The 23,361-nt window shown below is 53.2% G+C and overlaps 1 protein-coding gene across 1 annotated transcript; it reads right to left on the bottom strand.

Moving 5' to 3' along the window:
* Positions 1 to 15,316: 15,316 nt before the first annotated feature.
* On the bottom strand, positions 15,317 to 21,838 carry SLC35B1 (solute carrier family 35 member B1). The gene is made up of 9 exons (XM_047081064.1): positions 21,580 to 21,838; positions 20,807 to 20,910; positions 20,121 to 20,251; positions 19,834 to 19,864; positions 18,633 to 18,790; positions 17,524 to 17,650; positions 16,713 to 16,819; positions 16,397 to 16,550; positions 15,317 to 15,850 (listed from the first exon to the last, which is right to left on the bottom strand). The coding sequence occupies exons 1-9, from the start codon at positions 21,789 to 21,791 to the stop codon at positions 15,798 to 15,800; spliced, it is 1,077 nt and encodes a 358-aa protein (XP_046937020.1). The 5' UTR covers positions 21,792 to 21,838; the 3' UTR covers positions 15,317 to 15,797.
* Between the last annotated feature and the right edge of the window lie 1,523 nt (positions 21,839 to 23,361).

Here is a 23,361-nt window from a genome sequence, read left to right as displayed (position 1 = left end):
GGCAAAGGAAGAACGAAAATGGGTACTCCTCGGAGGGGGAGGCATAGAAGGGGGAAGGGGTGCAGAAAAAGGAAACTGGAGGCACCGACAGCCTCCTTTAGCTCCCTTACAGCTGGGGCTAATCAATGTCATATAGTCAGTTTCTGCCTGGGACCTGGGAGGGGACCCCGCGGGGCTAGTGAGTCTGTGCTAGCAGCTTGTCCAGGCTGGCCCTGAGCCTCCCGAGATCTGGAAGGACATGAGTCCTATCCCCATCTGTAGCCTGGTGCAACGTGGCTCCCATTCTGCTGTGGGGACCACACCGCCCACCTGAGATGTGATCCACCAGCTTCTGTACAAAGGGCTTTGATTTGGTGTGGATCTGATTAAATGACTGTAGATGTCCTTGGAAACACCGTGTGGAAGAATTTTAAACAGCTTCTCCTTTTTAATATGCACTTCCTCTTCGGTTTTAATTATTTTGTTCCTACATTTTCCCTTTCAATTTACTAAAATCTAGAAATGTAATTAGAGCAGAGGCTGGGCTCAGAGAAAGCTGCCAGGATTTCTACAGCATGATTAAATATACTAGGCATCCCTTTAGTGTGGGACTGAAAAATAGGATTCTCATTATTATCTTTCCCTTATCCAGGAAAGAATCAGCACCACGTACAGATACAGATTTATTGAAAACGAAGCACTAATTAAAAACTCACCCAGCCCCTTGACGAGGTGTGGGGGGATGGGGGGGGAAGTGCGGTTATTTAATTATTTCCTCCATTTACTGTTTTGTTGTTATAACTGCTGACAAGCAAGAAGCACCCCCCCCAACTCCTCTATCTTCAAAATAAAATTCTTTTCTTCTCTTGAGGGACTTAATGAGGGCTTTATCTATGCAACAACCATCAAGCTTACAATGGCACCGATTCAATTCGCTGCTCCTTGTGATGGTAGGAAACATACCGAACTCAGTTTTCTTAATTCCAAAACACAAATGACAGAGTATTCATTGGCCATCAGGAGCCAGGTCTGGGCAAGGGTTCTGCCTCAGAAGACTGCAAGACATCTGGTATTTATTCTGCCAATGAAGATTTTCAGCTCCATTTTACAGTCCAGTAAGCAAAGGCATGATTTCCCTTGAAGCTGTAAGGGAGGTGGGGGTAGGCAGGGCTGAACAGAAGAGGAGGACAAACTCGCCTCTTACAGTGTTGTGAGCGCTGTAGCAAGAGGAAGCCCTTCTCTCCTCTGGATACAGTGATTCGGTTGGCCAGTGATTCGGTTGGCGGCGCCCCGCATGGACATCAGAGACGTATGTTCAGGAAGGAATATCCTTAGTGGGGAGGCATGGCCCTGTGCTCTGGAGGCTCCCAGTCTAAAGGAACAGAGACAGATGATAACACTCTGGGACCCAGGGTTAAGACCACACGCAAGGAAGCATGCCATCAAGAACACGTTGATGAGGTCGTGCTGGGGCCACAGTGAGGTTAATGGAAAATCGGCAGTGGAGAAAATATCAATTGATTGAGTAAATGTCACAGCAAGGGAGCTGTGGCTTAATGAATGAGCTCCAGCCTCCTTGTCTGGAGACCCCGGTTCACACCCAACACTAACACTTATTATAATACAAACCCCTGCCAGCCTCAGTTTATCCACCCAGTGGAGAAAATAATGTCCCCCATCTGAGGATTAACTGAAATACTATTTGAACATAGCAGAGTTCCTGGCATAGAGCAGATACACTCATTTATGGGTGTTACTGAATGTGGGTTTGGGGGGGTAAGTGTTCATATAGGTGCCGGTCTTCAAGCCCTGCTCTGACCCGTACACGACGCTCATTCCTCTTCTCCAACTCTTTCCAATTCTTTGGGAAAGCACGGAATCAAGGAAACAGCACCGATTTCTCAGCCAGAACATTGCTACTTGTTAGCTGGGGTCCCTGAACAAGCTCTTTGGCCTTCGAATCTGTTTCCTCACAGACGGGTCAGGGTCTCTGGCTGCCGGAACTGTACCAGCTCTGGCTGTGTCAACCCAAACTGGAAGTTACTGGAGAAATACCTCTGGCCTCCAGAACTGACAGGAGCTGAAGAATCAGATTTGGAAACCCGGCTGAAAACCAAAGGCTTGTGGAAGAAGAACAACTTTCCTCAGCAGGACACTGCGGCCAGAGGTCCCACGGCTGGGCACGGCCACAAAGTGCCACCGCCAGGCTTATGGCTTCTGCTGCTGCTTAAACTTCTTTCGTCTTCGTGCCTCCCGCTGCAAACCCAAAACCCAGGCGGTAGCCACCCTGTTGGCCGATCCTGGTCAACGTCCTGGGCCCTGATCACCATGGGGAGCCGCGAAGAAAGGCCTTGCTGTCATGGCATCCATGGTGTCGTGGTTAGCACTCCTTCTCACTGACGTTATCCACAGCAGAAGGCTCATCTCAAACAGGAAGCTGGTCAGAGGCCGGACGGCCCCTTCTCCCGTCTCACCTGTGAAGCGGGACATTCATCACAGGGTAATAAGTGGCATCAGATGACATGATATTTGTTCGAAAGTGCTTGGCATGTAAAAGGCCTTACGTTACTTTACGTCCCTCTTTAATAAAATGAAAGGCTTATCATGGTGTAGTTATCCGAGGATGTGATCCATATGCTCACAGATGAATCGAAGTTCTGAGTTTTTAACCTGGAAACACGGCTGGGAAACCTGCTTTCGGAGGAGCCGGGTGCCAGGCAAAGACGCAGCCGCGGGGAAGAGAAGAGAGGAAGTGGCAAGTTTGAGCCCTAGCTTTTCTTTGAATGTGGCCTCGGGCTGGCAACACGGCCACCTCGTGCATCTTTAACCTGGTCTGAAAATACCCTTTCGAAGTCGTTGCTTCGAAAGAAGTGTTAGAAGGTTAATATTTGTTTTCTTTTTTTTTTTTTTGATTCTTTCTTTCTTTTTTTTTTAATATTTTTTTTCAACATTTATTTATTTTTGGGACAGAGAGAGACAGAGCATGAACGGGCGAGGGGCAGAGAGAGAGGGAGACACAGAATCGGAAACAGGCTCCAGGCTCTGAGCCATCAGCCCAGAGCCCGACGCGGGGCTCGAACTCACGGACCGCGAGATCGTGACCTGGCTGAAGTCGGACGCTTAACCGACTGCGCCACCCAGGCGCCCCTAATATTTGTTTTCAACAAAGAGCATGTTAGCAAAGACAGATCATTCACTGTTATGAATTATTTTCAGTGATTTTTTTTTTTTTTGGTCCTATTGTGAATGGGATTGCACCGCCTGTTGGCCTTTGCCCTAAAATAACGTATACCCAAATGTAGATAATTAGTTTAGCAAAAACACATTTTTTCCCCCCTCTGCCTCAACTCAAGTAGAAATTAGTCTGGATTTTACAGCTTTAGCTTATTCTTGCCATGGCTCTACTTTATCAAGGTGGGTTGGTTCAACTGAAAGTTTACTCTAGGTTAGAGTCCTAGTTTTAAAGAAGAGAATTTAGGGGCGCTTGGGTGGCGCAGTCGGTTAAGCGTCCGACTTCAGCCAGGTCACGATCTCGCGGTCCGTGAGTTCGAGCCCCGCGTCGGGCTCTGGGCTGATGGCTCAGAGCCTGGAGCCTGTTTCCGATTCTGTGTCTCCCTCTCTCTCTGCCCCTCCCCCGTTCATGCTCTGTCTCTCTCTGTCCCAAAAATAAATAAACGTTGATAAAGAAGAGAATTTAATCTAAAATTAAATTATAGAAGGTCCCTGCCAAAATGAACAGTCAACGAGCACTTAATGAATGTTCCCTGGGTACAGAGCTCTACCAGCATTAACTATGGAAGTCAAAAGAAACAGAAATGTTTTCCCTATTCACATAGAGTTCTCAGTTTAGAATTTAAAAAATTCCCAAACCGGAAGGGACCATGAAGCCTCTCCAACCCAGTGGTTTTCAGTTGGTACTTGCTTCTTAAGCCCTGGGCTTCGGAAGATTTGCTTCAGCCAAGCCGAGCCGGCCTGGTTCCCTTTCCACTCATTCAGGCCAGGAACCAGGCATCATTCTTCTTTTCCCCTCGTCCCTCTTAGCGAATCCATCAGTAATTCCTGGGAGCTCTAGTTGCAAAGTATCCCTTGAAGCTACCCGCTTTTCTCCATCTTCCCAGTCCCGCTCAAGACCCGGCCACCACCCTCTTTTTCCTGAACCGCAACGAGGAGATCTCATTAGTCTTCCTAACATTTGGCTCGTCCCTCAATCCACCCTTTCACTCCGCAACGGGGGCAATCTAATTAAAACGTAAGTCAGATTGTGCTGCCCCCCTTGCTCGAAACCTTTGAATGTTTCTCGTGGTACCAAGAATAAAATCCAGACTTGGTCCCACCGCCTGCCGTAGTCTATTCAACCACGTCTCGTGTCCCTTTTTCCCCTGTCTCTGCTTCCGCCGTGCCGGCCATGCGTCAGTTCCTAGAACTGCTAAAGCCCATCAAGCTCTTTACCTCCATAGGCATTTTCGATTACTGTTCCCTCTGCGGGGAACACTTCCACCCTCGCTTCTCGCATGGCTGCTGCTTTCGGGTCTCAGTTTAATTTCACATCCGCCGACAGCCTCCTCTGACCACCCACCCTATCCCAAGTAAGGACCGTCCGTCACCCTCTGCCATGGCGCTTGGTTGACTTCCTTCGTAACCCTAACAACAATTTTTAATTCTTCGAGGATTTGCTTATTATCGGTCTCCCCTAATCACCTGTCAGCTGCACAGCAGCCTGTTCTGCTCTCCATAATGTCCCAGCATTCAGCACGGTGCTGACACGTGGGTGGAAGGTGCTGAGTACACACTGAACAAATATGAATGAATGAATGAGTGTCAGGGAAGGCTTGAGCAGAGGTTGGTGGCATACATGGAAGATCAGTAGGCGAGGGGTGTGGAGAAGGCGAATGAGGAAGGAAGAGAGCCCAGAGACATGAAGCTTCTCAGGCCAGAGGGAACAGGGAGTCTTTGTGAAACTCAAGGGAAATGAGCGTGGGTTGGGAACAGCAAGCAAGTGGTAGGGGTGTGGGAGGTGGGTCAGGAGGGTCAGGCAGAGCCAGCCAGCATCGCTCCCCTAGGATCCGGACCCCAGGGCCCAGAACAGGGAGGGGTGGATTCTTGAAGGCAGGTCAGGGCACTCTTGCAGCAGAAGGAGGCCCACAGCAGAAGACCATTTTCCATCCTCTTTGGCTGTTCCTTCTTGGTCTCCTTTGGGGCCTCTGTCTTTGGCCATCCTTTTTGGATCCGTTTTCTTTAGATTCTGTTCAGTGCCTCTGTCTTCACTTGCCCCTGGCTCGCTCCCTCCCTCTCTCCGCCCCACCGCCACCCGGCTGCTAAAGAATCTTCCAAATCCGTCTTGAGCCAGGTGTTTCTCTGGAGCTTGCAACTCACACACCCAACCTGCCGTCTGACATCCTCGGGTGGATGCCCCCTAGGCACCTAATGGTGGATCTAAAACGTGCTTCTCCTCCGGGGTTCTCTGTCTCACCACGTAGCTCAAGCCTGGGAACTGGGAACGGTCCCCGATTCCTCTGACACGTTCCCGATGCGACACCGCCTTCTGGCAATTCCGTACCTCGGTTGCCGGCCCGGCGCCGCCTACTTCAATCTTCACGGACGCTGCCCCAATTCTTCCCTGGATCATGGCAGTCTCCTCGCTGGCCTCCCAGCCTCTGGTCTCCCCCTTCCTGATCATTCTCTGCTCTGCAGCCTGAGTGAGCTTTCTAACATGCCAATCCGATGGACTGACTCCTTTGCGTGCAACTTTTCCACGGCTCTCCATCACCCTCAGGAGGATCAAGGCCGCGTACTCTCTGATAGCACGAGAGGGTCTTTACCAGGGACCCTTGCCTTTGTCTCTAGGGGCTGTCTTGCCCTCCCTGCCCCACTTAGCAGCACCGCTCCCCTGCCACACACAGAACTACTTTCAATTCCCCCGAGGAAGCCAGGTTCTCTCTTTGGCACATGCCGTTACGTTACTCCCTACCAGAACAATCCTCCCCACGCCTTTCCCTGCCGCCACCCCCACCTTCCCTTGGCCAATTCTCTACTGATTCTCTAGGCTCTGGTTTACCCTCTGTTCCTCCAGGAAGCTGTGCGTGCCCCCCAACCCTGAGCTGGATCTCCCGTTCCCACTGCACTCGACCCCTGAATCGTGCTTGCCCGGCCCCTCTCTGTGTCCCTGGGTGGTAAGCTCCATGGGGGAAGGGATTTCCTTTTTCTTTGTCTCTATCGTGTCAAGTGCCAAGCGGCTTTCCTAGCACACAGTAGGTGTTTAGATAAATGCTCGTATGATGAATGAAGGGATGGATGGGTGAAATAAACAGCTGTCTCAGGACCTTGGCACCCACGCCTCCAGCAGCTTTTCCTTCCTTCCTCCACTGTTTGGCCACAGGCCGGTCAGCAGGCTGGTCATTGCTGGGCACCCACTCAGAGGCTCTTTGACTCACACCCTCCGCTTGGGAGTTCAGTCTTCCCTTAAAAGGCCACCTTATCGGAAAGTGCCTGTGATGGCATTTATGAGCTCTATTTTTATCTATGTTGGAAAAGCCTCCAAGTTGATTCCCAAGCCAAAGACATTCAACTCAGGAACGTGGATGAGCAAGGAAGCGTCTACGTGATGCCTTTGAGTCACAGCTTTGTTTTCTGTGGCAAAGGCCTCCGGTCCGCCCTGTCACTGGGCCCTTGTTTTGAAGGACCGTCTGTCTCTAAAAAAAAAACCTTTTGATCCCGCGTTCGTTAAGACTAGATCCTGCAGGGGCGCCTGGGTGGCGCAGTCGGTTAAGCGTCCGACTTCAGCCAGGTCACGATCTCGCGGTCCGGGAGTTCGAGCCCCGCGTCAGGCTCTGGGCTGATGGCTCAGAGCCTGGAGCCTGTTTCCGATTCTGTGTCTCCCTCTCTCTCTGCCCCTCCCCCGTTCATGCTCTGTCTCTCTCTGTCCCCAAAATAAATAAACGTTGAAAAAAAAAAAAAAAAGACTAGATCCTGCAGCCCTTCCTGCGCCGTGAAATGATGTCCTCTCCCCGAAGGTTCCCTGACCTCTTCTGGGGCCCTCGGAGTAGAAGGCAGATGGGATCGCCACACATTTCCCAGTTTGTTGCGAACGGTCTTCCACCCCCCTCCCCAAGTGGAAATGAATTATGGGTGATAGCAGCGGCGACAGCAGGAAGGCAGGAGGCAGGGCGGCCAGAGGAGAGGGCTCCCAACGAGCCCGGCCAGAGGGATAATTGGATAGAAACCACAGAATGAGAAGCGTAACCCAGCAGGGCTGGCGAACAAGTTGAGGGCCTGTGCCAGGGAAAGGATTTGCTGTCAGAACCACTGGGAGAGAGACGGAGACGGAGACAGAGAGAGAGAGAAAGAAAGAGGAAGGGAGAGAGAGAGAGAAGGTAGGAGTACGGAGAGAGGAAAATGACAGCAAAAGGACCAAGGAAGGGAGGGGAGGGAGGGGAGAAGCAGGAAGCAGAGGTAGAAGGAATTGGGTAGTTCGTGGGGAAGGTCAGGAGGGTACAAGGAGAAGGGATCTCCTTTTCATCCAAGTGGGGTCATCTGGGGAAAGAGGATGTTGGAGAGTCCGAGAGATGGCCAGTCACCTCACCCCCGCCCCTATCAGATTAGAAACGAGGGCCAGGGAACGTTCCAGATACGTTCTCGTTCCCACATGCAAACTACTGGATTAGCCACCGTCCCTGCCGCCAGGGACGTAGGGAGAAAAGATAGAGCTCATCAAAGGGTGCTGGAACCCAGAGGACTCAAGCCACCATTGGGTCCCCTCCCTCTTTCCCTTGGCAAAAGCCTGAACAACTTTCAGAGTCTGTGCCCCACTGTCTGTGCCCCGGGTTCCCCTCTTCCCAGCAGCTGCCGTGCAGCCCAGGGCCACAGTCCCTTAGGCACCCCTGCTTTGCTGGTTACTCTGGGGACAGGGACCAGACTGAAAGCTTGGAGTCCGGGCTGAGTCAGCACCGCCCGTGGGAGACGTTGCTTCCTGGAAGTCTTGCTTCGAAGCTCCTGCCTGGCCAAGCCCTTGGTAGGGAGAAAGAGGCGCCCTGCCTGGAGGCTGGCAGGTGACCTTGGTGTTCAAGATACGTCTCACCACAGAGAGAATCTTGGGGCCGAAATTCCCTTAGTCCTGCTTGAAGGCTGACGCCAGCGTTCTTCAGGCTGTCCCCAGGACTCTCCACACGCTCTGATTCAGAAAATTGCATTTTCCAGACCTCACGAGAGATTTGGGGGCCGAGACGGAGGCTCTGATTCCTGCACCATCTAGTGAACTTCTCCTGAAAATACAGACAAAATATACTTTCTAAGCCCCGGGTGTCTATTTGCCAAAGACACGGCCTTTTTCGTCGGGGGCGGTTAGAATGCACACGAGATGCGCCACGGGGTCCCAAGGCAATATCCTCTGTCGATTAAAAACAAAAGGGACAGGGGCGCCTGGGTGGCTCAGTCGGTTGAGCGTCCAACTTCGGTTCAGGTCATGATCTCGCGGTTCGTGGGTTCGAGCCCCGCATCGGGCTCTGTGCCGACAGCTCAGGGCCTGGAGCCTGCTTCACATTCTGTGTCTCCCTCTCTCTCTTCCCCTTCCCTGCTCATGCTCTGTCTCTCTCTCAAAAATAAATAAAGCTTAAAAAAAAAAAAAAAAAGGACAGCATTCCATCAGCAGAAATCTGCAGACCTCTCCGGTGGCCAAGCTCCCGCTCTGTCCCCGAGAGGCTGCCGTGAGGAGTCTAAGCCACCTCTGTCCTCCTCACTGCCTTGCGTGTTTTGACTCCCCCCGTGCAGGGTGAAGGGTCATTTTGACGACCCTCCCTCCCCTCCCTCCCCTCTGCCAAGAATGGGGAGGGACGGCTTGGGAGCCCAGCAAGAAAGGAGCTAATGGCCCTTAGGCACATTTTCCAGCTGTCACACCTGCCAACATGGGAACTCACACTCACGCACACACACTCGGCAATAAATTGGTTCAGGCTTCCTTGTTCCATCTGTCCCACGCCTAAAGCAGTGGTACGAGAATTTCCATTAACGAACTGTGGTTCCTGGTTGGTCTCCCTCCTCCCTCCCTGCTTTCAGCCCTTCCCCAAACTGATTGATGGTTGACACCTACTGCCTACCGGTCACCGTGGGTAGGGGCTGATGACACAAAGACACGGTCTTGGGCGAGAAAAGGTACGTAAATATTACTCAGATGCGAGGCTGTGACACAGTGTTGCGACATGGTACGACATGGTATGCGGCAGACTAGTGGCCACAGGCCAGATCTACCCCGTGGGCATGTTTCGTTAAGATTAGCAACACATTTTAAAAATTGAGGGGCGCCTGGGTGGCGCAGTCAGTTAAGCGGCCGACTTCGGCTCAGGTCACGATCCCGCGGTCCGTGAGTTCGAGCCCCGTGTCGGGCTCTGTGCTGACCGCTCGGAGCCTGGAGCCTGGTCCCAATTCTGTGTCTGCCTCTCTCTCTGACCCTCCCCTTTTCATGCTCGGTCTCTCCCTGTCTCAAAAAAAAAAATAAATAAAACGTTAAAAAAAATTTAAAAATTGGGAGACGGGCGCCTGAGTGGTTCAGCTAATTAAGCGTCTGACTTCGGGTCAGGTCACCATCTCACGGCTCATGGGTTTGAGCCCCGCGTCGGGCTCTGTGCTGAGAGCTCAGCCTGGAGCCTGCTTGGGATTCTGTGTTTCCCTCTCTCTCTTACCCTACCCTGCTCACGTTCTGTCTCTCTCTCTCTCTCTCTCAAAAAAAAAAAAACATTTAAAAAAAAACTTTTTTTTTTTGGCTGGGAGAGTTCACGTAAAAATGAGTACTTCTGCCCTTTTTTTTGAAATGACAGATTTGGTGACAATCGGAAAGAGGTGATAAGCCACTGTCCCCTTTGGATGGGACACACCCTCTAGGTCTGTGGCAGGCCACAGCTCGCGTCCCCACCTCTCCACCCCACCCCCTTCTCTCTTGACTTCAACCGGGCTCTCGCTTCATTCACTCGTGCCTTCCTGCCACAATGGTGAAGGTGTTCGAATCTGGGACCCTTCAAATGAAAAGCCATCAGAGGAACCGTCAATTCTGCTCGAAGACGTCAGACGGGTTAACCCCGGAACTGATTTTAAGGAGTTGGTTGATTCGATGCCCGGTGTATTGTTTCTCCCCTCCCACTCATCGCGAGCTGCAGAGGGGAAGGACGGCGGTGGGCCGCCTCCTCCCCACGACCCCCGGCGCACAGCGGAGTGCCTGGGACCCGGCCCGGCTCAGGACACGCTTGCAAAATGTGTTGAATGAATGGAGACTCCAGAAGCACCGGTGGAAAAGGGAATTCCGAGCAGAGGGAGGTGTGGGCACAAAGGCACGGCAGTAAATAGTGTACAGGGAAGCTCAAGTGTGAGGTGGGTGGGATCACGTAGGGGTGGGAGCACCTGGCAGGAGTTGAGGCGGGAAAAATAGACTCCAGGGGGAACCTGAAGCGCTTTTTATGAGGCCACGTCATGACGGTAACCACGGACCCCGAGAAGTGATTGAAGGATCACAATTCTTGTTTCGGAGAGAAGTCTGGCAAGGCGCGAGATGTGGAGAAGTGAGCTCCAGAGGGAAGACAGGAACAGCAAATAGAATTCAATTCAATGCCCCACTTCCTCATTCTGAGGCCCCTGCAAGGCCACCGGGGGATCTATTTTGAGAAAATGGTGCCCCCTGCCGACTGAGTCTAGGCTTGCAGCCCCTCTGGGCCAAAGGGGAAATTACAAAACGTTTGGCCCTCGGGGCGCCTGGGTGGCTCAGTCGGTTAAGGGCCGGCTTCGGCCCGGAGCGTGATCTCGCGGTTCGTGAGTCCGAGCCCCGCGTCGGGCTCTGTGCTGATGCCTCGGAACCTGGAGCCTGCTTCGGAATCGGCGTCTCTCTCTCTCTCTCTCTGCCCTTCCCCTGCTCATGCTCTCTCTCTGTCTCTAAAAATTAAGAGGAACATTTAAAAATAAATAAAATGTTAGGCTTCCTGAACGGAAGTACACAGGATTGCAAGGGGTGATGTATCTAAGAGAAGAAGAGCCCATGAGAACATGTGTACTCAGGACTAATGCCACAATCTTGTCGGATAAATACACAACACTGGCTAACTTGAATCTCAGATAAAAAAACACATAGAAGTATGCCTCAAATATCACACAAGTAATTTTTAATAGTAGTATGGATGAGACATACTTAAACTAAAAAAATTACCTGTTGCTTATTTGCAATTCAAATTCAGCTGGGCATCCTGTGGGGGTTGTTTTTTTTTTTTTTTTAATGTTTACTTATTTTTGAGACAGAGTATGAGCAGGGGAGGAGCAGAGAGAGAGGGAGACACAGAATCCGAAGCAGGCTCCGGGCTCCGAGCTGTCAGCACAGACAGCTCCCCGATGCGGGGCTTGAACTCACGGAGCGTGAGATCATGACCTGAGCTGAAGTCGGAGGCTCAACCAACTGAGCCACCCAGGCGCTCCCTGTGGGTTTTTTTTTTTTTAATTTTTTTAAATGTTGATGCATTTTTGAGAGAGAGATAGAGCGCAAGTGGGGCAAGGGCAGAGAGAGAGAGGGAGACACAGAATCCGAATCAGGCTCCAGGCTCTGAGCTGTCAGTACAGAGCCCAATGGCGGGGCTCGAACTCATGAACCGTGAGATCATGACCTGAGCCGAAGTCTGATGGGGGCTGGAACTCCTGAGGCTGAAGTCGACGCTTAACTGACTGAGCCACCCAGGCGCCCCCATCCCGTGATTTTATTTGCTGAAGCTGACAGTCCCAGATAAAGGGCGCAGGAGGGGCCAGGAGAAAATCGGAAATGAACTTGGGTGGGTTACTCTCCTGGCGTATCTCTGCAACCTCCACTCCACGCCACCTCCGAGAAGAGCTGGAGTTTTGCGGTGATGCCTGCCCAGTTACACCGCTCTCTTTGGGAAAACCGTCTGTTGGGAAACCGTTTTTCATGAAACGAGCCCCCTGATTACGGTGGATCCTATGTACGAACCCCTTTGAGGATCTGAAGAGAGCTGCGGGCTCGTTACAGAAAAGTGAACCCACTGGCTTGACTTGTGTGTGAGCACTGGTGTTATTATGCGTGCACACACACACACACACACACACACACACACACACACACACTTTTATATACAATTTCAGGAAGTCCCAAACTTTCGCATGGGTGACACTTTCCTTCTAGACCTGTGGTCTCTCAATGTGGTAGTTCTAGATCCCGAGTAGGAGGAAACGGTGTCCACCCCGAACCTAACTAAGACGCAGCGCTTTTGCTAGCTCTGGCCACCCACGTACCATGACAACACACAGAAGTGGGCAGGAAGAAGCATTCCGTCCCTCCCCTCCGCGAAGGCCTTGAACCTCTTCCCTCCTCCACCTCTCCCAGAAAGAACAGGGAATCCGGCATACTTGGACAGTGAACCCACCAGCCCTTGTGGACTGGTGCCTCGGCCGAGTGGAAGGCACTGAATGAGATCACTTCCTATTCCAAGACCCTCTCTGTTCCCCCCCCCTCCCCTTGCCACGGCAGGCATAGCCTACCGGTTCCCAGCGTAAGGACTATGCCTGTCAGAAATTGGCCTTCATCAGTCGGTGAAAACCTTCCAGAGTAAAACTCCGGGCGCTCTGGTCAAAGCCATGGCCGGAACATTTGGGGAGTGGATCTTGGAGCAGGATGCCAAGTCTCCCTTTTGGCTCGCTTCTGGGCCCCGTCTTCCCGCGGTCGTGGGTCTTCCGGTTGACGCGCCTGGGTGGGTTCCCGGCTCCCTATTCCAAATGTGGGGAGACTTGCCCTGCCCTAGCTTCTCCCCAGGAGTGTTGTCAGGGCAAATTTTCAGGAACTACAGAGCTTTGGGAAAGGAGTCCAATAAATCTATGAGATCGCGGCTCCTAAAGACAGCTGGCGTGTTCCCAGCGGGAGGGGTTAACGATCGTGGAGAGACCCACGATGACTACTCTGCCACAGCATCTGGAGAAAGCGACCAGCACGCCACCGACTCATAAAACGCGCAAACTGTCCCGCTGACCGGCGGGAGCGGACAGCAGAGGCAGCGGGCCTCCTGAGGGGCTTGGCTTCTCCCTATCTGAGGGCACAGGTCCAAGACGCGACTAGGGCCTGGGGGACTTGAGTTCTAGTTCTCTCTCTCGGGCCCATACCCAAGGACCTACCATGGGTCATCCGGCCTTCCCTAATCTGCTTTTCCATCTCTGTAAGGGACAGGTGCTTGCTCGGTCCTCTCCGGAAGGGTGTGCGGGGCTGTGGGAAAACACACTACCCATTCCTCAGCGCCTCGCCTGAAAAGATTGCCCGTTCTTGTCCCTTTCAAAACAACATAGAATCCTTTTAATGTTTACTTCCGGAATAGCCTGCCCTAGGTTTTTACCCCCAGTCGCACCGGTGGGTCGCTCCCCTCGCACTAGGCTACGAGGCGTCCAGGAAGGAGACGAGCCGCTTTTGCCACCAGCCTGAGCATAAACAGCCGAGGAGGTCGACCTGATGGCTTGACCAAAATAGGCCTAAGTACAGCATACCCCGAACGAAAAACATAGTGTTTGGGGAAACGTGTGTGCGGGCTCCCTCCCTTCTGCACATAGCTGAGAATTAACTGCAGATGAAAGCCCTTTGATCTGTAGCAACCTGAGGCATCAGGCCGCCCAGGGTTAGCGATCAACACTACTTTTGTCAGAACTTGTCTGGTATTTCACAGTCTCAGCCCTAACAGAATGTTGCCGACTTCGGTCTAACCTGGCGCGCTTGGCTCCCGCGATCCTGTAGGTAAGGATGCCCTGCCCAAAACACAAGGGCAACTTACGCCACACCTTCACCTCTGTCCCATTTGAGCCGAGCGACGCGTCAGCGCGGTCACTGCTCCCACTTGAACTGACTGAAGGCAGGAGGATGGCGGGGTCAGGGCGGGGGTGGAGGGGTGGGGGGGTGGGGGAGGCAGGGATTTTAAAACCCCAGTTCCCACTTGGCTCCGTTCCCCCCTCCTTTCATCTTCCCACACTCGGGCTCAAGCCTCACCTTGCCCAGACACTTCGTTGTTAGCTCTGCGTGTCTGAGATGCAGTGATTTGTTTACCTGTCTCCCTAGTAGGCTGTGAACCCCCCCAGAGGGTAAGTACTGGTCCTCCTCAGCTTCCAACTCCCAGCAAGTTCACAGTAGGTGGCACATTAGGGATGGGCTAGCTGGACAGACGGGACTGAACAGATAGGCCAGCACCGTGCTCTTGGCGCACAGCACGTAGGATGTACTTGCCCTGGTGGCAGGTGAGAGCCACGCTGCCCGCTGAAGATTCTGTCTTGCTCTTGGTGCCTAGTATCAGGCATCGCTGGGAAGGGCAGCGGCTGGAGGCGGAGGGGATTGGTCCGAGGGTTGGAACAACAGGCCCACATGTGGATCGCCTGCAGGTTCCCGGCCCCGGTCACATACATGCTCTAGCCACCTATCCGATCCACAGAAGACAGTCTGAAAGAACCATCAGTCCAAGGAGCTAACTGATGCAAACTTTGGGATGGGGGAAAAAAAAGAGAGAGAGGGAGAAGGGGTGGAGAAGGAAGGAAGTTCAGTCAGATGTACTTAAAACCTCTTCTCTCAAGGAGGAGTTCAGAATGAGAGGGGGCCTTTGGGGGCAGAACTGCAGCGACACCAGGGCCCCTAGAGAGCGACAGGAGTGCAAGCGAGGCTGGCTTGAAAGGCTGGGTAGGGGTGGCGAGGCAGCCGCTCAGGAAGGCGGCTGGGCTCCCATCTGGAGAGCCAAGGGGCTGGGGCTGCTGAACAGATGGAGTGAAAGTTGCAGCTGGTGGAAATGCACTTTCATGTGTAAAGTTCGGCCCGTGGAGGATTGCGGTTTCCAACTCTGAAGGCAGCAGTGGGCAGGTGGCTCTGCTCCACGCTCCGCCTTCTCCCCCCCCCCGCCACTGCCACCCAGGAAACTTGACAGAGGCTCTGTGCCAGGCCCCAGCCACCATGCCTTCCGCCAGCATCCCTTTCAACAGGCAGGAGCTGGCATGGGGACACCTTGGCACAGCCTCGGCGGCAGGAGGACCGCAATGCTTTAGCAGCTGACGGGGACAGGGGAATAGGATTAATCCGGCCTCCCCAGGAGGGGACCAGGTGGACCGAGAACAGACGCAGAGACGGAGGGAGGGAAGCGACCTTCCCAAGCTGTTCATGATACATACGCTGGGTCTCCACTCGGGGCTCGTGCGAGCTCTGGCCGAAGGGGAGGCCGCGGGGAAACGTGAAAACGCGGCAGCCACTGTGGCTCTGGACTCATTTCCCTCCCCCGCCCCGACTTCAAGAGAGGTTTCTTGAGGAAAGAAGAGATCCGGAGTTCTTAAAGAAAGATTTGCCCAGCAGAGCTTGAACAGAGGAAGTGATTTTCATAATCTCTGGCTCTAACAGCCAGCCCCCCGTCCTGGCGTGTTTGGACCGTCACCTGTGGGAGCAGAGACCACAATCACAACTGCAAACCTATTAAAGTTCCTCCCGGCAAGGCTTGGGCGCTTGGGGGAATTAGCCACCCAACCAGGGCACCTACAGCCGGCAGGAAGCCTGGGCAAAGAGCGTCAGCTCTCGTCTCTGCCCTGGGCTGTGCTCCCGGTCAGCCAGAACAGAAACTGCCAACTCTGTCCTGTTAAAATCCAAGGGCTTCTTTCAGAATATGTGATTTTTGCTTCCTTTTCTTAAAAAAAAAACAAAAAACAAGACAAAACCAAAAAACCCCAAACAGACTGGAACCCAGTCCCAGTCTTTTTTCCCTATTGTGTCCATTTGCCCAAGAGATGTCCGTATTTGAGATAATAACTTAAATATGCTTGAAGTGAAGGTAGTCTCTCTGTTCCTAGTGGGACGTCTTCTTGGCTCCTTTCCCAAACTTGGCATCGAGACCGAGACCTAAGGAAAGGGAAAAGATGGGCTTAGCTTTCTGAGGAGAAATGCAACCTACCAATGATTTTGAGAGTAGGGGGAGGGGAGGGGATGGTCAGCCTTAGTCTCCCCAACACTGGGAGCTTTAAATAAAACTAACGTGCAAACACCGGTTTTAGTGGACTCCCTCGGAGGAAAAAAAAAAAAATCACCAAGATACAGGTAATTACATATATAGAATAAAATACGGTACAACGAAAAGAAAAACACGTCAAGACTTCTTAGCTAGTTCTCTCAGCGCATCCACGGCAGCACCAATCAGTAGCGAGGAAATATAATGACTTTATCCTGTTCGGTGCATGGGGAAACTTAAGTCGCCGGAGGAACGTCACTAAAATGAAACGTACGTTAGGAAGGGTGGATTAGGCGCGATGCTTCCTTTCCTCTTTTAAAAACGTCTTCTCTAAAATAACGACATAAATTTCATGAGTATACGTTTCAGGGGGGAAGAAAGTATCCCAAGCACTGTCACTCTCTGTGTGCCCAGAGAGGCCAGCTCTGCCGGCAACTTACCCAAGAACACGAGCACGGTGCCCACCCACTGCAGGGGGCTGATGGGGTTGGCAAAGAGGATCACAGAGGCCAAAATGGTGAAGAACTTGCGAGTTGTCGTGATGATGGAGCAGGTCAGGGGGCCAAAATACACCACCGTCATGAAGATGAAACTCTAGAGAGACGGAGAGTGTGGGGGTCGGCCTGGCTCTCGGGGATCTGCCACCAGGTCTAAGGTCTGCGAGGGGCCATCGGGGCTCACTCGGCCCACCCTCTTCCCCCCAGCCGGGTCAGTCTCTCTCAGGGAAGCCACGCCACCCCGTCGTGATGTGCTCACCTGCCCCAGGGCGCTGGTCAGACCAAAGAGCAGGATGTTGTAGATGATGGTAGGGTATCTTTCGGCAAAGCTCAAGAACTCCCAGAGCTCACCAGTGAACAGGATTCCTAGGGAAAGACGTCTGGGGGTGAGTGGCGCACGTCCCATGCCTATAACGGTGCGCGTGCCTGCGCACGACCCACTGGAGTACCCCACAGGAGAATGCGCGGAAGGAGTCTGTACTGTCCCGTCAGGCAGCCTCCTAGTCTTCCGATTAGAGAAACTAACTAAAGACTCTTCCGAAAGAGGCTTGGGAATCGATTCGTCGCTTCTGCCAAAGCCACTGGAATCAGGGATCCTCACGTGTTGGGGAGATACTGCCCCACGCATCGCCAGCTCAGTGGAGCCCCGAGCGCTGGTCACCTCCAGCCATTGGCAGCCTCCTCCGTGAAGCCCACCGGGCTGTACAAAAAATACTTCCCGCGTGTGTCCGGATTTGAAAATCAGGTTAGGAAGCACTGATTTAAAAGCAAATGCGTCCACATTCGAACTATACTTGCTACACGCCAAATACTATCTCATCTCTCTCCCTGGGTTCCTAAGGCACCCCCGTGATCCAGCCTTGACTGTGCAATGAGTAGCAAGCACAGCCTGCTGGGAAGCTTTCTCCAGGAAGGTTTCTCGGGGGGCTGGACAGAAGGGCCCCTTTGAGCCAAGAAAGGCCCTTGGCCTGGGCAAAGTTAGCAACTGGCCTCTGCGCTGGGGGTCAACTGGCGGAGGGTGGTCTGGCCTCTGGTGACACAACGGAAAGAACAGCAAAACTGCTCCTTACCAGCTCCCAGCAGCAATGTCGACCAAAGGTTGATGTTCAACATCATGTGGTTGGAGCCTGTTTGGTAGTGAGCCCGCATGTGGTCCTGAGAAACGCCTGTCAGTCCGTCCAGGGTCAGAGACAGTAACTGGAAAAGAGATGGAGGGTGCAGCCGGCAGTGAGGCCACCAGGCCGCACCGCCACCCCCCGTCCCAGGACACGGTACTCTCAGTTTTCTGAGACCTCCTCACAAAGCCGCTGCCTTAGGACAGAGTCCCTCAGGACAAAATGCTGCCGAGCGGTCATGGGTGGGCGGTCAGGAGAGATCACGCTAGCTCACTCCCCCCCCCCCCCCGGGCACTAGAACGACAGCCTATCTGAGCCCCAACAGTCATAATGTAATCAGAGTACGACGGGACGCCTCCCACTTCCCAACACAACGCCATGAAGCTTCGTGTGCAGGGGCCAGAGGAACACATTGTGATGACGCGTGTGTTTTGTTATAGCAAGGACAGGGAATCTAGTCCTGGTGTGTTGGCCTCCCGGCTTGGAGCAGTGCTCTGGACTGGCTTCTGCAGTCACACCGCCCAGATTGGAACCCCGGGCAAAGTTAGCCATGAACTCTGGCCACTTAATAGCTGTGTGACCACGGCAAGTGACTTAACCTGTGTCTCACTTCCTTCGTATAGAAAACGAAGAGAACACCACGTACGTTGTAAGGTCATCGTTGTAAAAAGTAACCAACGAATAGGTAAGCCACTGGGGGCAATGCCTAATACACAGCAAGCAACGGTTACTGTACTTTTCTTTTAAACTCTGGCTTCCAGGTTTCTCAGAAAAGCTACAGCGAGAGGCACACTATTCCTTCCCTGTTTGCTCTGGCCTCACACCAGTGTTTAAATGCAGGCCTCGGAGTCGTCCCCTTCCCGGGAGGGCTGAGCTGTAGTTAAATATTTCAGGCCTCCCGCTACAGCCTTCGCAGAGCCAGGGGCTACACAGCAAGAGGCAAAGACCAGAAGTGGGGGGCATATGGAGCACCACGATCTCTCTCAAGACGTATAACCCCAGGTGGGGATGCTCCTTGGTTGTGATTACTGGAAAAGGCTGCCTTTCCCACGAGGATCACGTACCAGAAGCAGCTCTCCGTAGCCAACTGTGTGGTCTTCTATCCCAACTACTTTCTTGGGTTTGTACATGAAAAGGGCCACTCCCGCCACAATTAGCAACACACACAGGTACTTGGCCATTGGGTACTTCTTCTTCAAGAGGGTAACTCCAAGGAGCATGACTACAGGGAAGAAACAGTGGAAAATTCCGGTACCCACAGGCACTGATGAGCCTGCCACTCTTCTCTGGAGGGCCAAGAAAAGACTCATGGGAGAAAACAATGTCTGAGAAGGAAGGCCTATAGACGGTAAGAGGAAGGTGTGCAAGGCTGGCTCCCAGATAGAGATGATTGGGCAACAGGGTGAACAAAGGGTATAAGGCAGGGAAAAGGGAGAGAACAAAGGTGAAAGGTCTAAGAAGGAACAAGGCAAGGGTGGGGATAAGGGAAAAGAGTGAGAGATTTAGAGAAAGAAATTGACGATCAAAATGGGATTGAGAGGGGGCGCGTGGGTGGCTCAGTCGGTTGAGCATCCAACTCTTGCTTTTGGCTTGGGTCATGACCAGGGTTGTGGGATCGAGCCCCGAGTTGGGCTCCACCCTGAGCATGAAGCCTGCTTAAGATTCTCTCCCTCTCTCTCCCCCCCTCTGCCCCTCCCCCCGCTCATGCTTTCTCTCTCTCAAAAAAAATAAACAAAAAAACCCCACAACAAAATAGGATTTAAGTTTTTTTTAACGTTTTTTTATTTTTTTTAATTTTGAGACAGAGAGAGACAGAGCATGAATGGGGGAGGGTCAGAGAGAGAGGGAGACACAGAATCTGAAACAGGCCCCAGGCTCTGAGCCGTCAGCACAGAGCCCGACGCGGCGCTCGAACTCACGGACCGCGAGATCATGACCCGAGCTGAAGTCGGACGTTTAACCGACTGAGCCACCCAGGCGCCCCCAAAATAGGATTTAGAGTGTCTAATGACCACGTAAACACACGGGACGCCAAAATGACCGGCACGAGAAGCAGACTAGGTCAGCCTCTAGCTCATGCACCCCCAACGGCACAGGAAGTGATACGGGTGACAGGATGGCAGCAGGAAGGGACGGAGGGGCGACTCTCAAGAGAGCTGAGATGGGATGACGAATCCAAAGGAATACACAGCTCTAGCAGAGGAGTAGAGGGCTTCCTACAGGAAGAGTGAGGACGGGAGATGGGGACCATCTTCTTCTGCTTACCTGGGATTGGCTTGCAGGATTTACCAAGGACCTGCAATTAAATTCAGCAAATAATATCTGAGCCATCGGTGACGTGCCAGGCCCCGTGCTATGTCAGGATGAGTAACTGTGGGGCCTACAGCAGAAACCGCAGCCTATCATGGCCAACCCACCACCGCTAAACCTCAGCTCTCTAGTTCTTTGCCCTCTGAATTTCTCCAACCCATTCTCCTTTTATTTAAGCGAAGGATCCTTCGTTCTTTTCCAACTACTGCTGAGCCGACCCTCCTCCCACCCTGAGGTTTCACCTGAGTCGGATAGTTGACAAACTGTAGTGCTGAGTTGCTGGAGACCATGGCACCCAGATAGGAGACAGAGCAGGCAGCATAGAGCCAGCTCCGAGTGCGATCCACCCTCGCAGTGTCAAAAAACTGGATCACTGGGAGAAGACAAAAAAACATGTTAAGAGAAACCTGGTGGGCCCAGGATGGACTACTGAGCAAAAGTTGGAAGCCACATGAAAGGAACTTGTCAAATAAGACGAGCAGCACAAGGTATTTCTGTCCTCTTAGACTGGGAAATCTCTGAAGATTACGCTCCCCAGTCTCACCTATGCCTAACACAAGACCACATGCAGAGCAGGGATGGGGGCTCATTCAGTTCAAGGGACTAGTTAGCCCTGATGCAGCCCCCAGGGAACAAAGAGAGAAGCTCAAAACATGTTTGAAGCTGACGCATAAAGGAAAATCAAAGGGAAAAAGAAAAGAAAAAAAGTAAGGATTCTCCGTGGGAATCTGGAACACAGAAGACCCATTCTCTGCACATTTCTGACTCAGAAGTTGGTCTGATTTGAGGAAACAGGGTTGTACCCCGTTCCAAAGCCATTCGTTTTGTACACTGAACAGAGAGGCTGCGAAAGTGCTAGAGGGTGGAGGTCTTGGGAGCCGGGTGGGTAGGGAGAGAGCACGCAACGCATTACTATACAGGTACTCACAGATCTTGGCAAACACAGCATTGATCACACATTGGATGAAGACCAGAGTTAAGGCAAAAGTGAATGTCTCCGGTTTGGCTCCCTCCCCATACTTTCCTCTTGTTCTAAGAACGAAAAGGGGGCGGGGGGGGGGGAGGAGAGGAATTAGTGTGTTTCCCTCAGGGTCATCTAGTATGTCCGGAACCACGGAAAGCTTTAAAACGATCTTGCTTCTCTGAACGAAGGGGCAGTTTGGTAAGGATCACTGGCCTCATTCGCAAGAGGGGCTGATTTTACTGGATCTAGAAACCAGAGATCCCGGCCTGCGAATCCCGTAGACTAGGGGATGGAACTAGAGGAAACGTGGCACATCAGACGGTGAAACGAGGTACCCCACGCAGCAGATGAAGGGGTACGGGCTACAGCAGCAGAGCCCAGGGCAAAAGAACCCGCGGTCTGCAAGCATCTGGAAGGACCAAAGAGGAGCCGGCGGCACAGGCACGCAAACCTGTGTGGGGGTAGAATTCTCAGCCTGTAAAACGCAGGCCTTTCAGATCCAAAAGGAAGAAAAACACGGGAAGAAAACTAACTAGGTCCCGAGAATTCGGAGACCAACTTTCGCGTTTTGGAAACCTGAGCAGGCACAGCGGCGGCCGCCAAGGCGTCGGGGTGCTGGGAGGGCGGGAGGGAGGGCACGAGGGGACACCCCGATCAGGGGCGGGAGGCCCGCGAACGCGGCCACAGGGGCGAGACAGGGGGTCAAGCGTGCGCTCCGGCCCCGGGGATCTGCTCACATCTTCTCCTGCAGGATCCCATAGTAGAAATAGCAGACAAAGACGCCGAGGAAGCAGAGCGGCAGGCGCAGCCGGTCGGGCACCAGGGAGCTGCTAGCGGCCATGAGACGCCCGGACGACCCGACCGGAGACCCGCTCACAGCCGGCAGCGGCAGCGGCGGCGACGGGGACAGCTCCAGCCGGACATCGCCGACCGGCGGCAGGGGCCTCATAGGAGCTGCATGCGACCGCTGCTCAGCAGGCCCCAGCAGCCACCTCCAGAGCTGCCAGTTCAGGGCCTCCGAGGGGGAAACGCCTCGGGACCCGGAAACCACTCCCAAGGAAAGGAGATCTACCCTGAAACCTTGGCTGCGACCCTGGTGGCCAAGAGAGCCAGCCGCCCCGAAGTTAACTCCTCGCCCTCGAGCTCTTCCGATCAGGCAACTCCGAGGACAGCTGCGACCCGGAGCTCCACGGGATGGCCTACGAGCTAGGCGGGCGGGGAGTGATGACGTATGAGGATGTGGAGGTCAGCAATTGGCTGCGCTGTGCGAAGACAGACAGGTGAGTGGGAAGGAGGTTGCGGCCAGCTGGGCAAATCCCCCCGTCTCTTTCCCAGTCAGCGGTCAGGCTTCCGCTGGGTCCTAACGCCAGGAAAGTCTCAGTGGAACCTCAGCGCCCCCTAGCTGCTGCCCCGCGTCAGCGCCTCGCCCTCTGCCCGAAGACCAGGCGTTTGAGAGCGGTCCTCCTTCCAGAGCACATCCGTAGGCTTCCAAGGGTTAGGCTAACCTAACGCGTGCTGTCTCCGTGCCAAGCGGTAGTTTTCCCGGCCTCAATTAGTATTAGCCACCTTGTCGCCTCTTGGTTGTTCTGAGGATCAAATGGGCTGAGGTTTGTGAAAAGCGTCTCGTAAACCGTGAAGTGCGCTGTGCGAGTTTAAGGCATTATTCGTCCTGACACTTTCTCAACTCTGATCGGATTTCCTCACCTCCTGGAGGTGGAAATGGAAGCTCACCGAAGTGGCTTTTCTCCAGGGTCTTATGCATCCCCAGCAATGGGCCTGCCACCCTCCAGATTCTTTCCCATTAAAGGACCGCCTTTTTGGACCCCTCCCTCACCCAAGTGTCGGGCCTGCATCAAGAGCTAGGGCAAGACCCCAGGGCTTTCCACTACAACCCCCAAGTGCCACTTAATCAATGGACTCTGGGCTGCTATCTGGGTAGAGCCTCCTTCTCTGCTTCTAACAGCTCACTCCTTTGGCACAGCCTCAGGCAAAGGAAGGAAACTCAGGGCAGCACCACACCCATCACTCCGGGCCTGACTCACTAAGGCTTTGGGGGTAGGCCAAACATCTCTGGGGGGGGGGGGGAGGAGTAAGAGAAAGAAGACAGGGTCTGTCTTCAAACCCCTGTCTCCTTTCTATTAATGAGGGCCCCCCCCCCCCCACACACAATTTGCTCTCTCGCCCTGTGGTTTATTCCACTGAATCAGCCTGTGATTCCAGGGCACCAAACAGTAGCTGGGGTGAGAGACCTAGGTTCCAGTCCCCGCCCTGCCTCTTCACCAGCTGGGACTTCAAACAATTCTCTTGACCTCTGAGTCAAGTTTCCTCATCTGAAATTAATGGGAAAATACTAACAAGCAGGAGAGCGCTGTGGTCAGAAGCATGGGCACCGGATTCAAATGATCTGCTTCCCAATCTTAGCTCCCCCACTTTGTATCTTTGGGGTGAGGCTATACAATCTTTCTGTCTTTCTCTCATTAGTACAGTGGGATTTATCCAGTTCTCTCGCTCTTTGTGTT

Source organism: Lynx rufus, unplaced genomic scaffold, assembly GCF_022079265.1.
Source record: "Lynx rufus isolate CCGP_SWC_20201006 ecotype Redwood Valley unplaced genomic scaffold, mLynRuf1.p SCAF_18, whole genome shotgun sequence".
Lineage (NCBI taxonomy): Eukaryota > Metazoa > Chordata > Mammalia > Carnivora > Felidae > Lynx > Lynx rufus.
This window is presented reverse-complemented; position numbering and strand designations above follow the sequence as displayed.

What these genes read in the sequence shown, in the direction of transcription:
- SLC35B1 (XM_047081064.1), bottom strand. Translation starts at nt 21,791, where the DNA reads ATGAGGCCCCTGCCGCCGGTCGGCGATGTCCGGCTGGAGCTGTCCCCG. An exon ending in GCTACGGAGAGCTGCTTCTG is followed by an intron (nt 17,651 to 18,632) that starts GTACGTGATCCT and finishes TCTCTTTTCCAG; the next exon opens with TTACTGTCTCTGACCCTGGA. An exon ending in TGACCAGCGCCCTGGGGCAG is followed by an intron (nt 16,551 to 16,712) that starts GTGAGCACATCA and finishes CCGTCTCTCTAG; the next exon opens with AGTTTCATCTTCATGACGGT.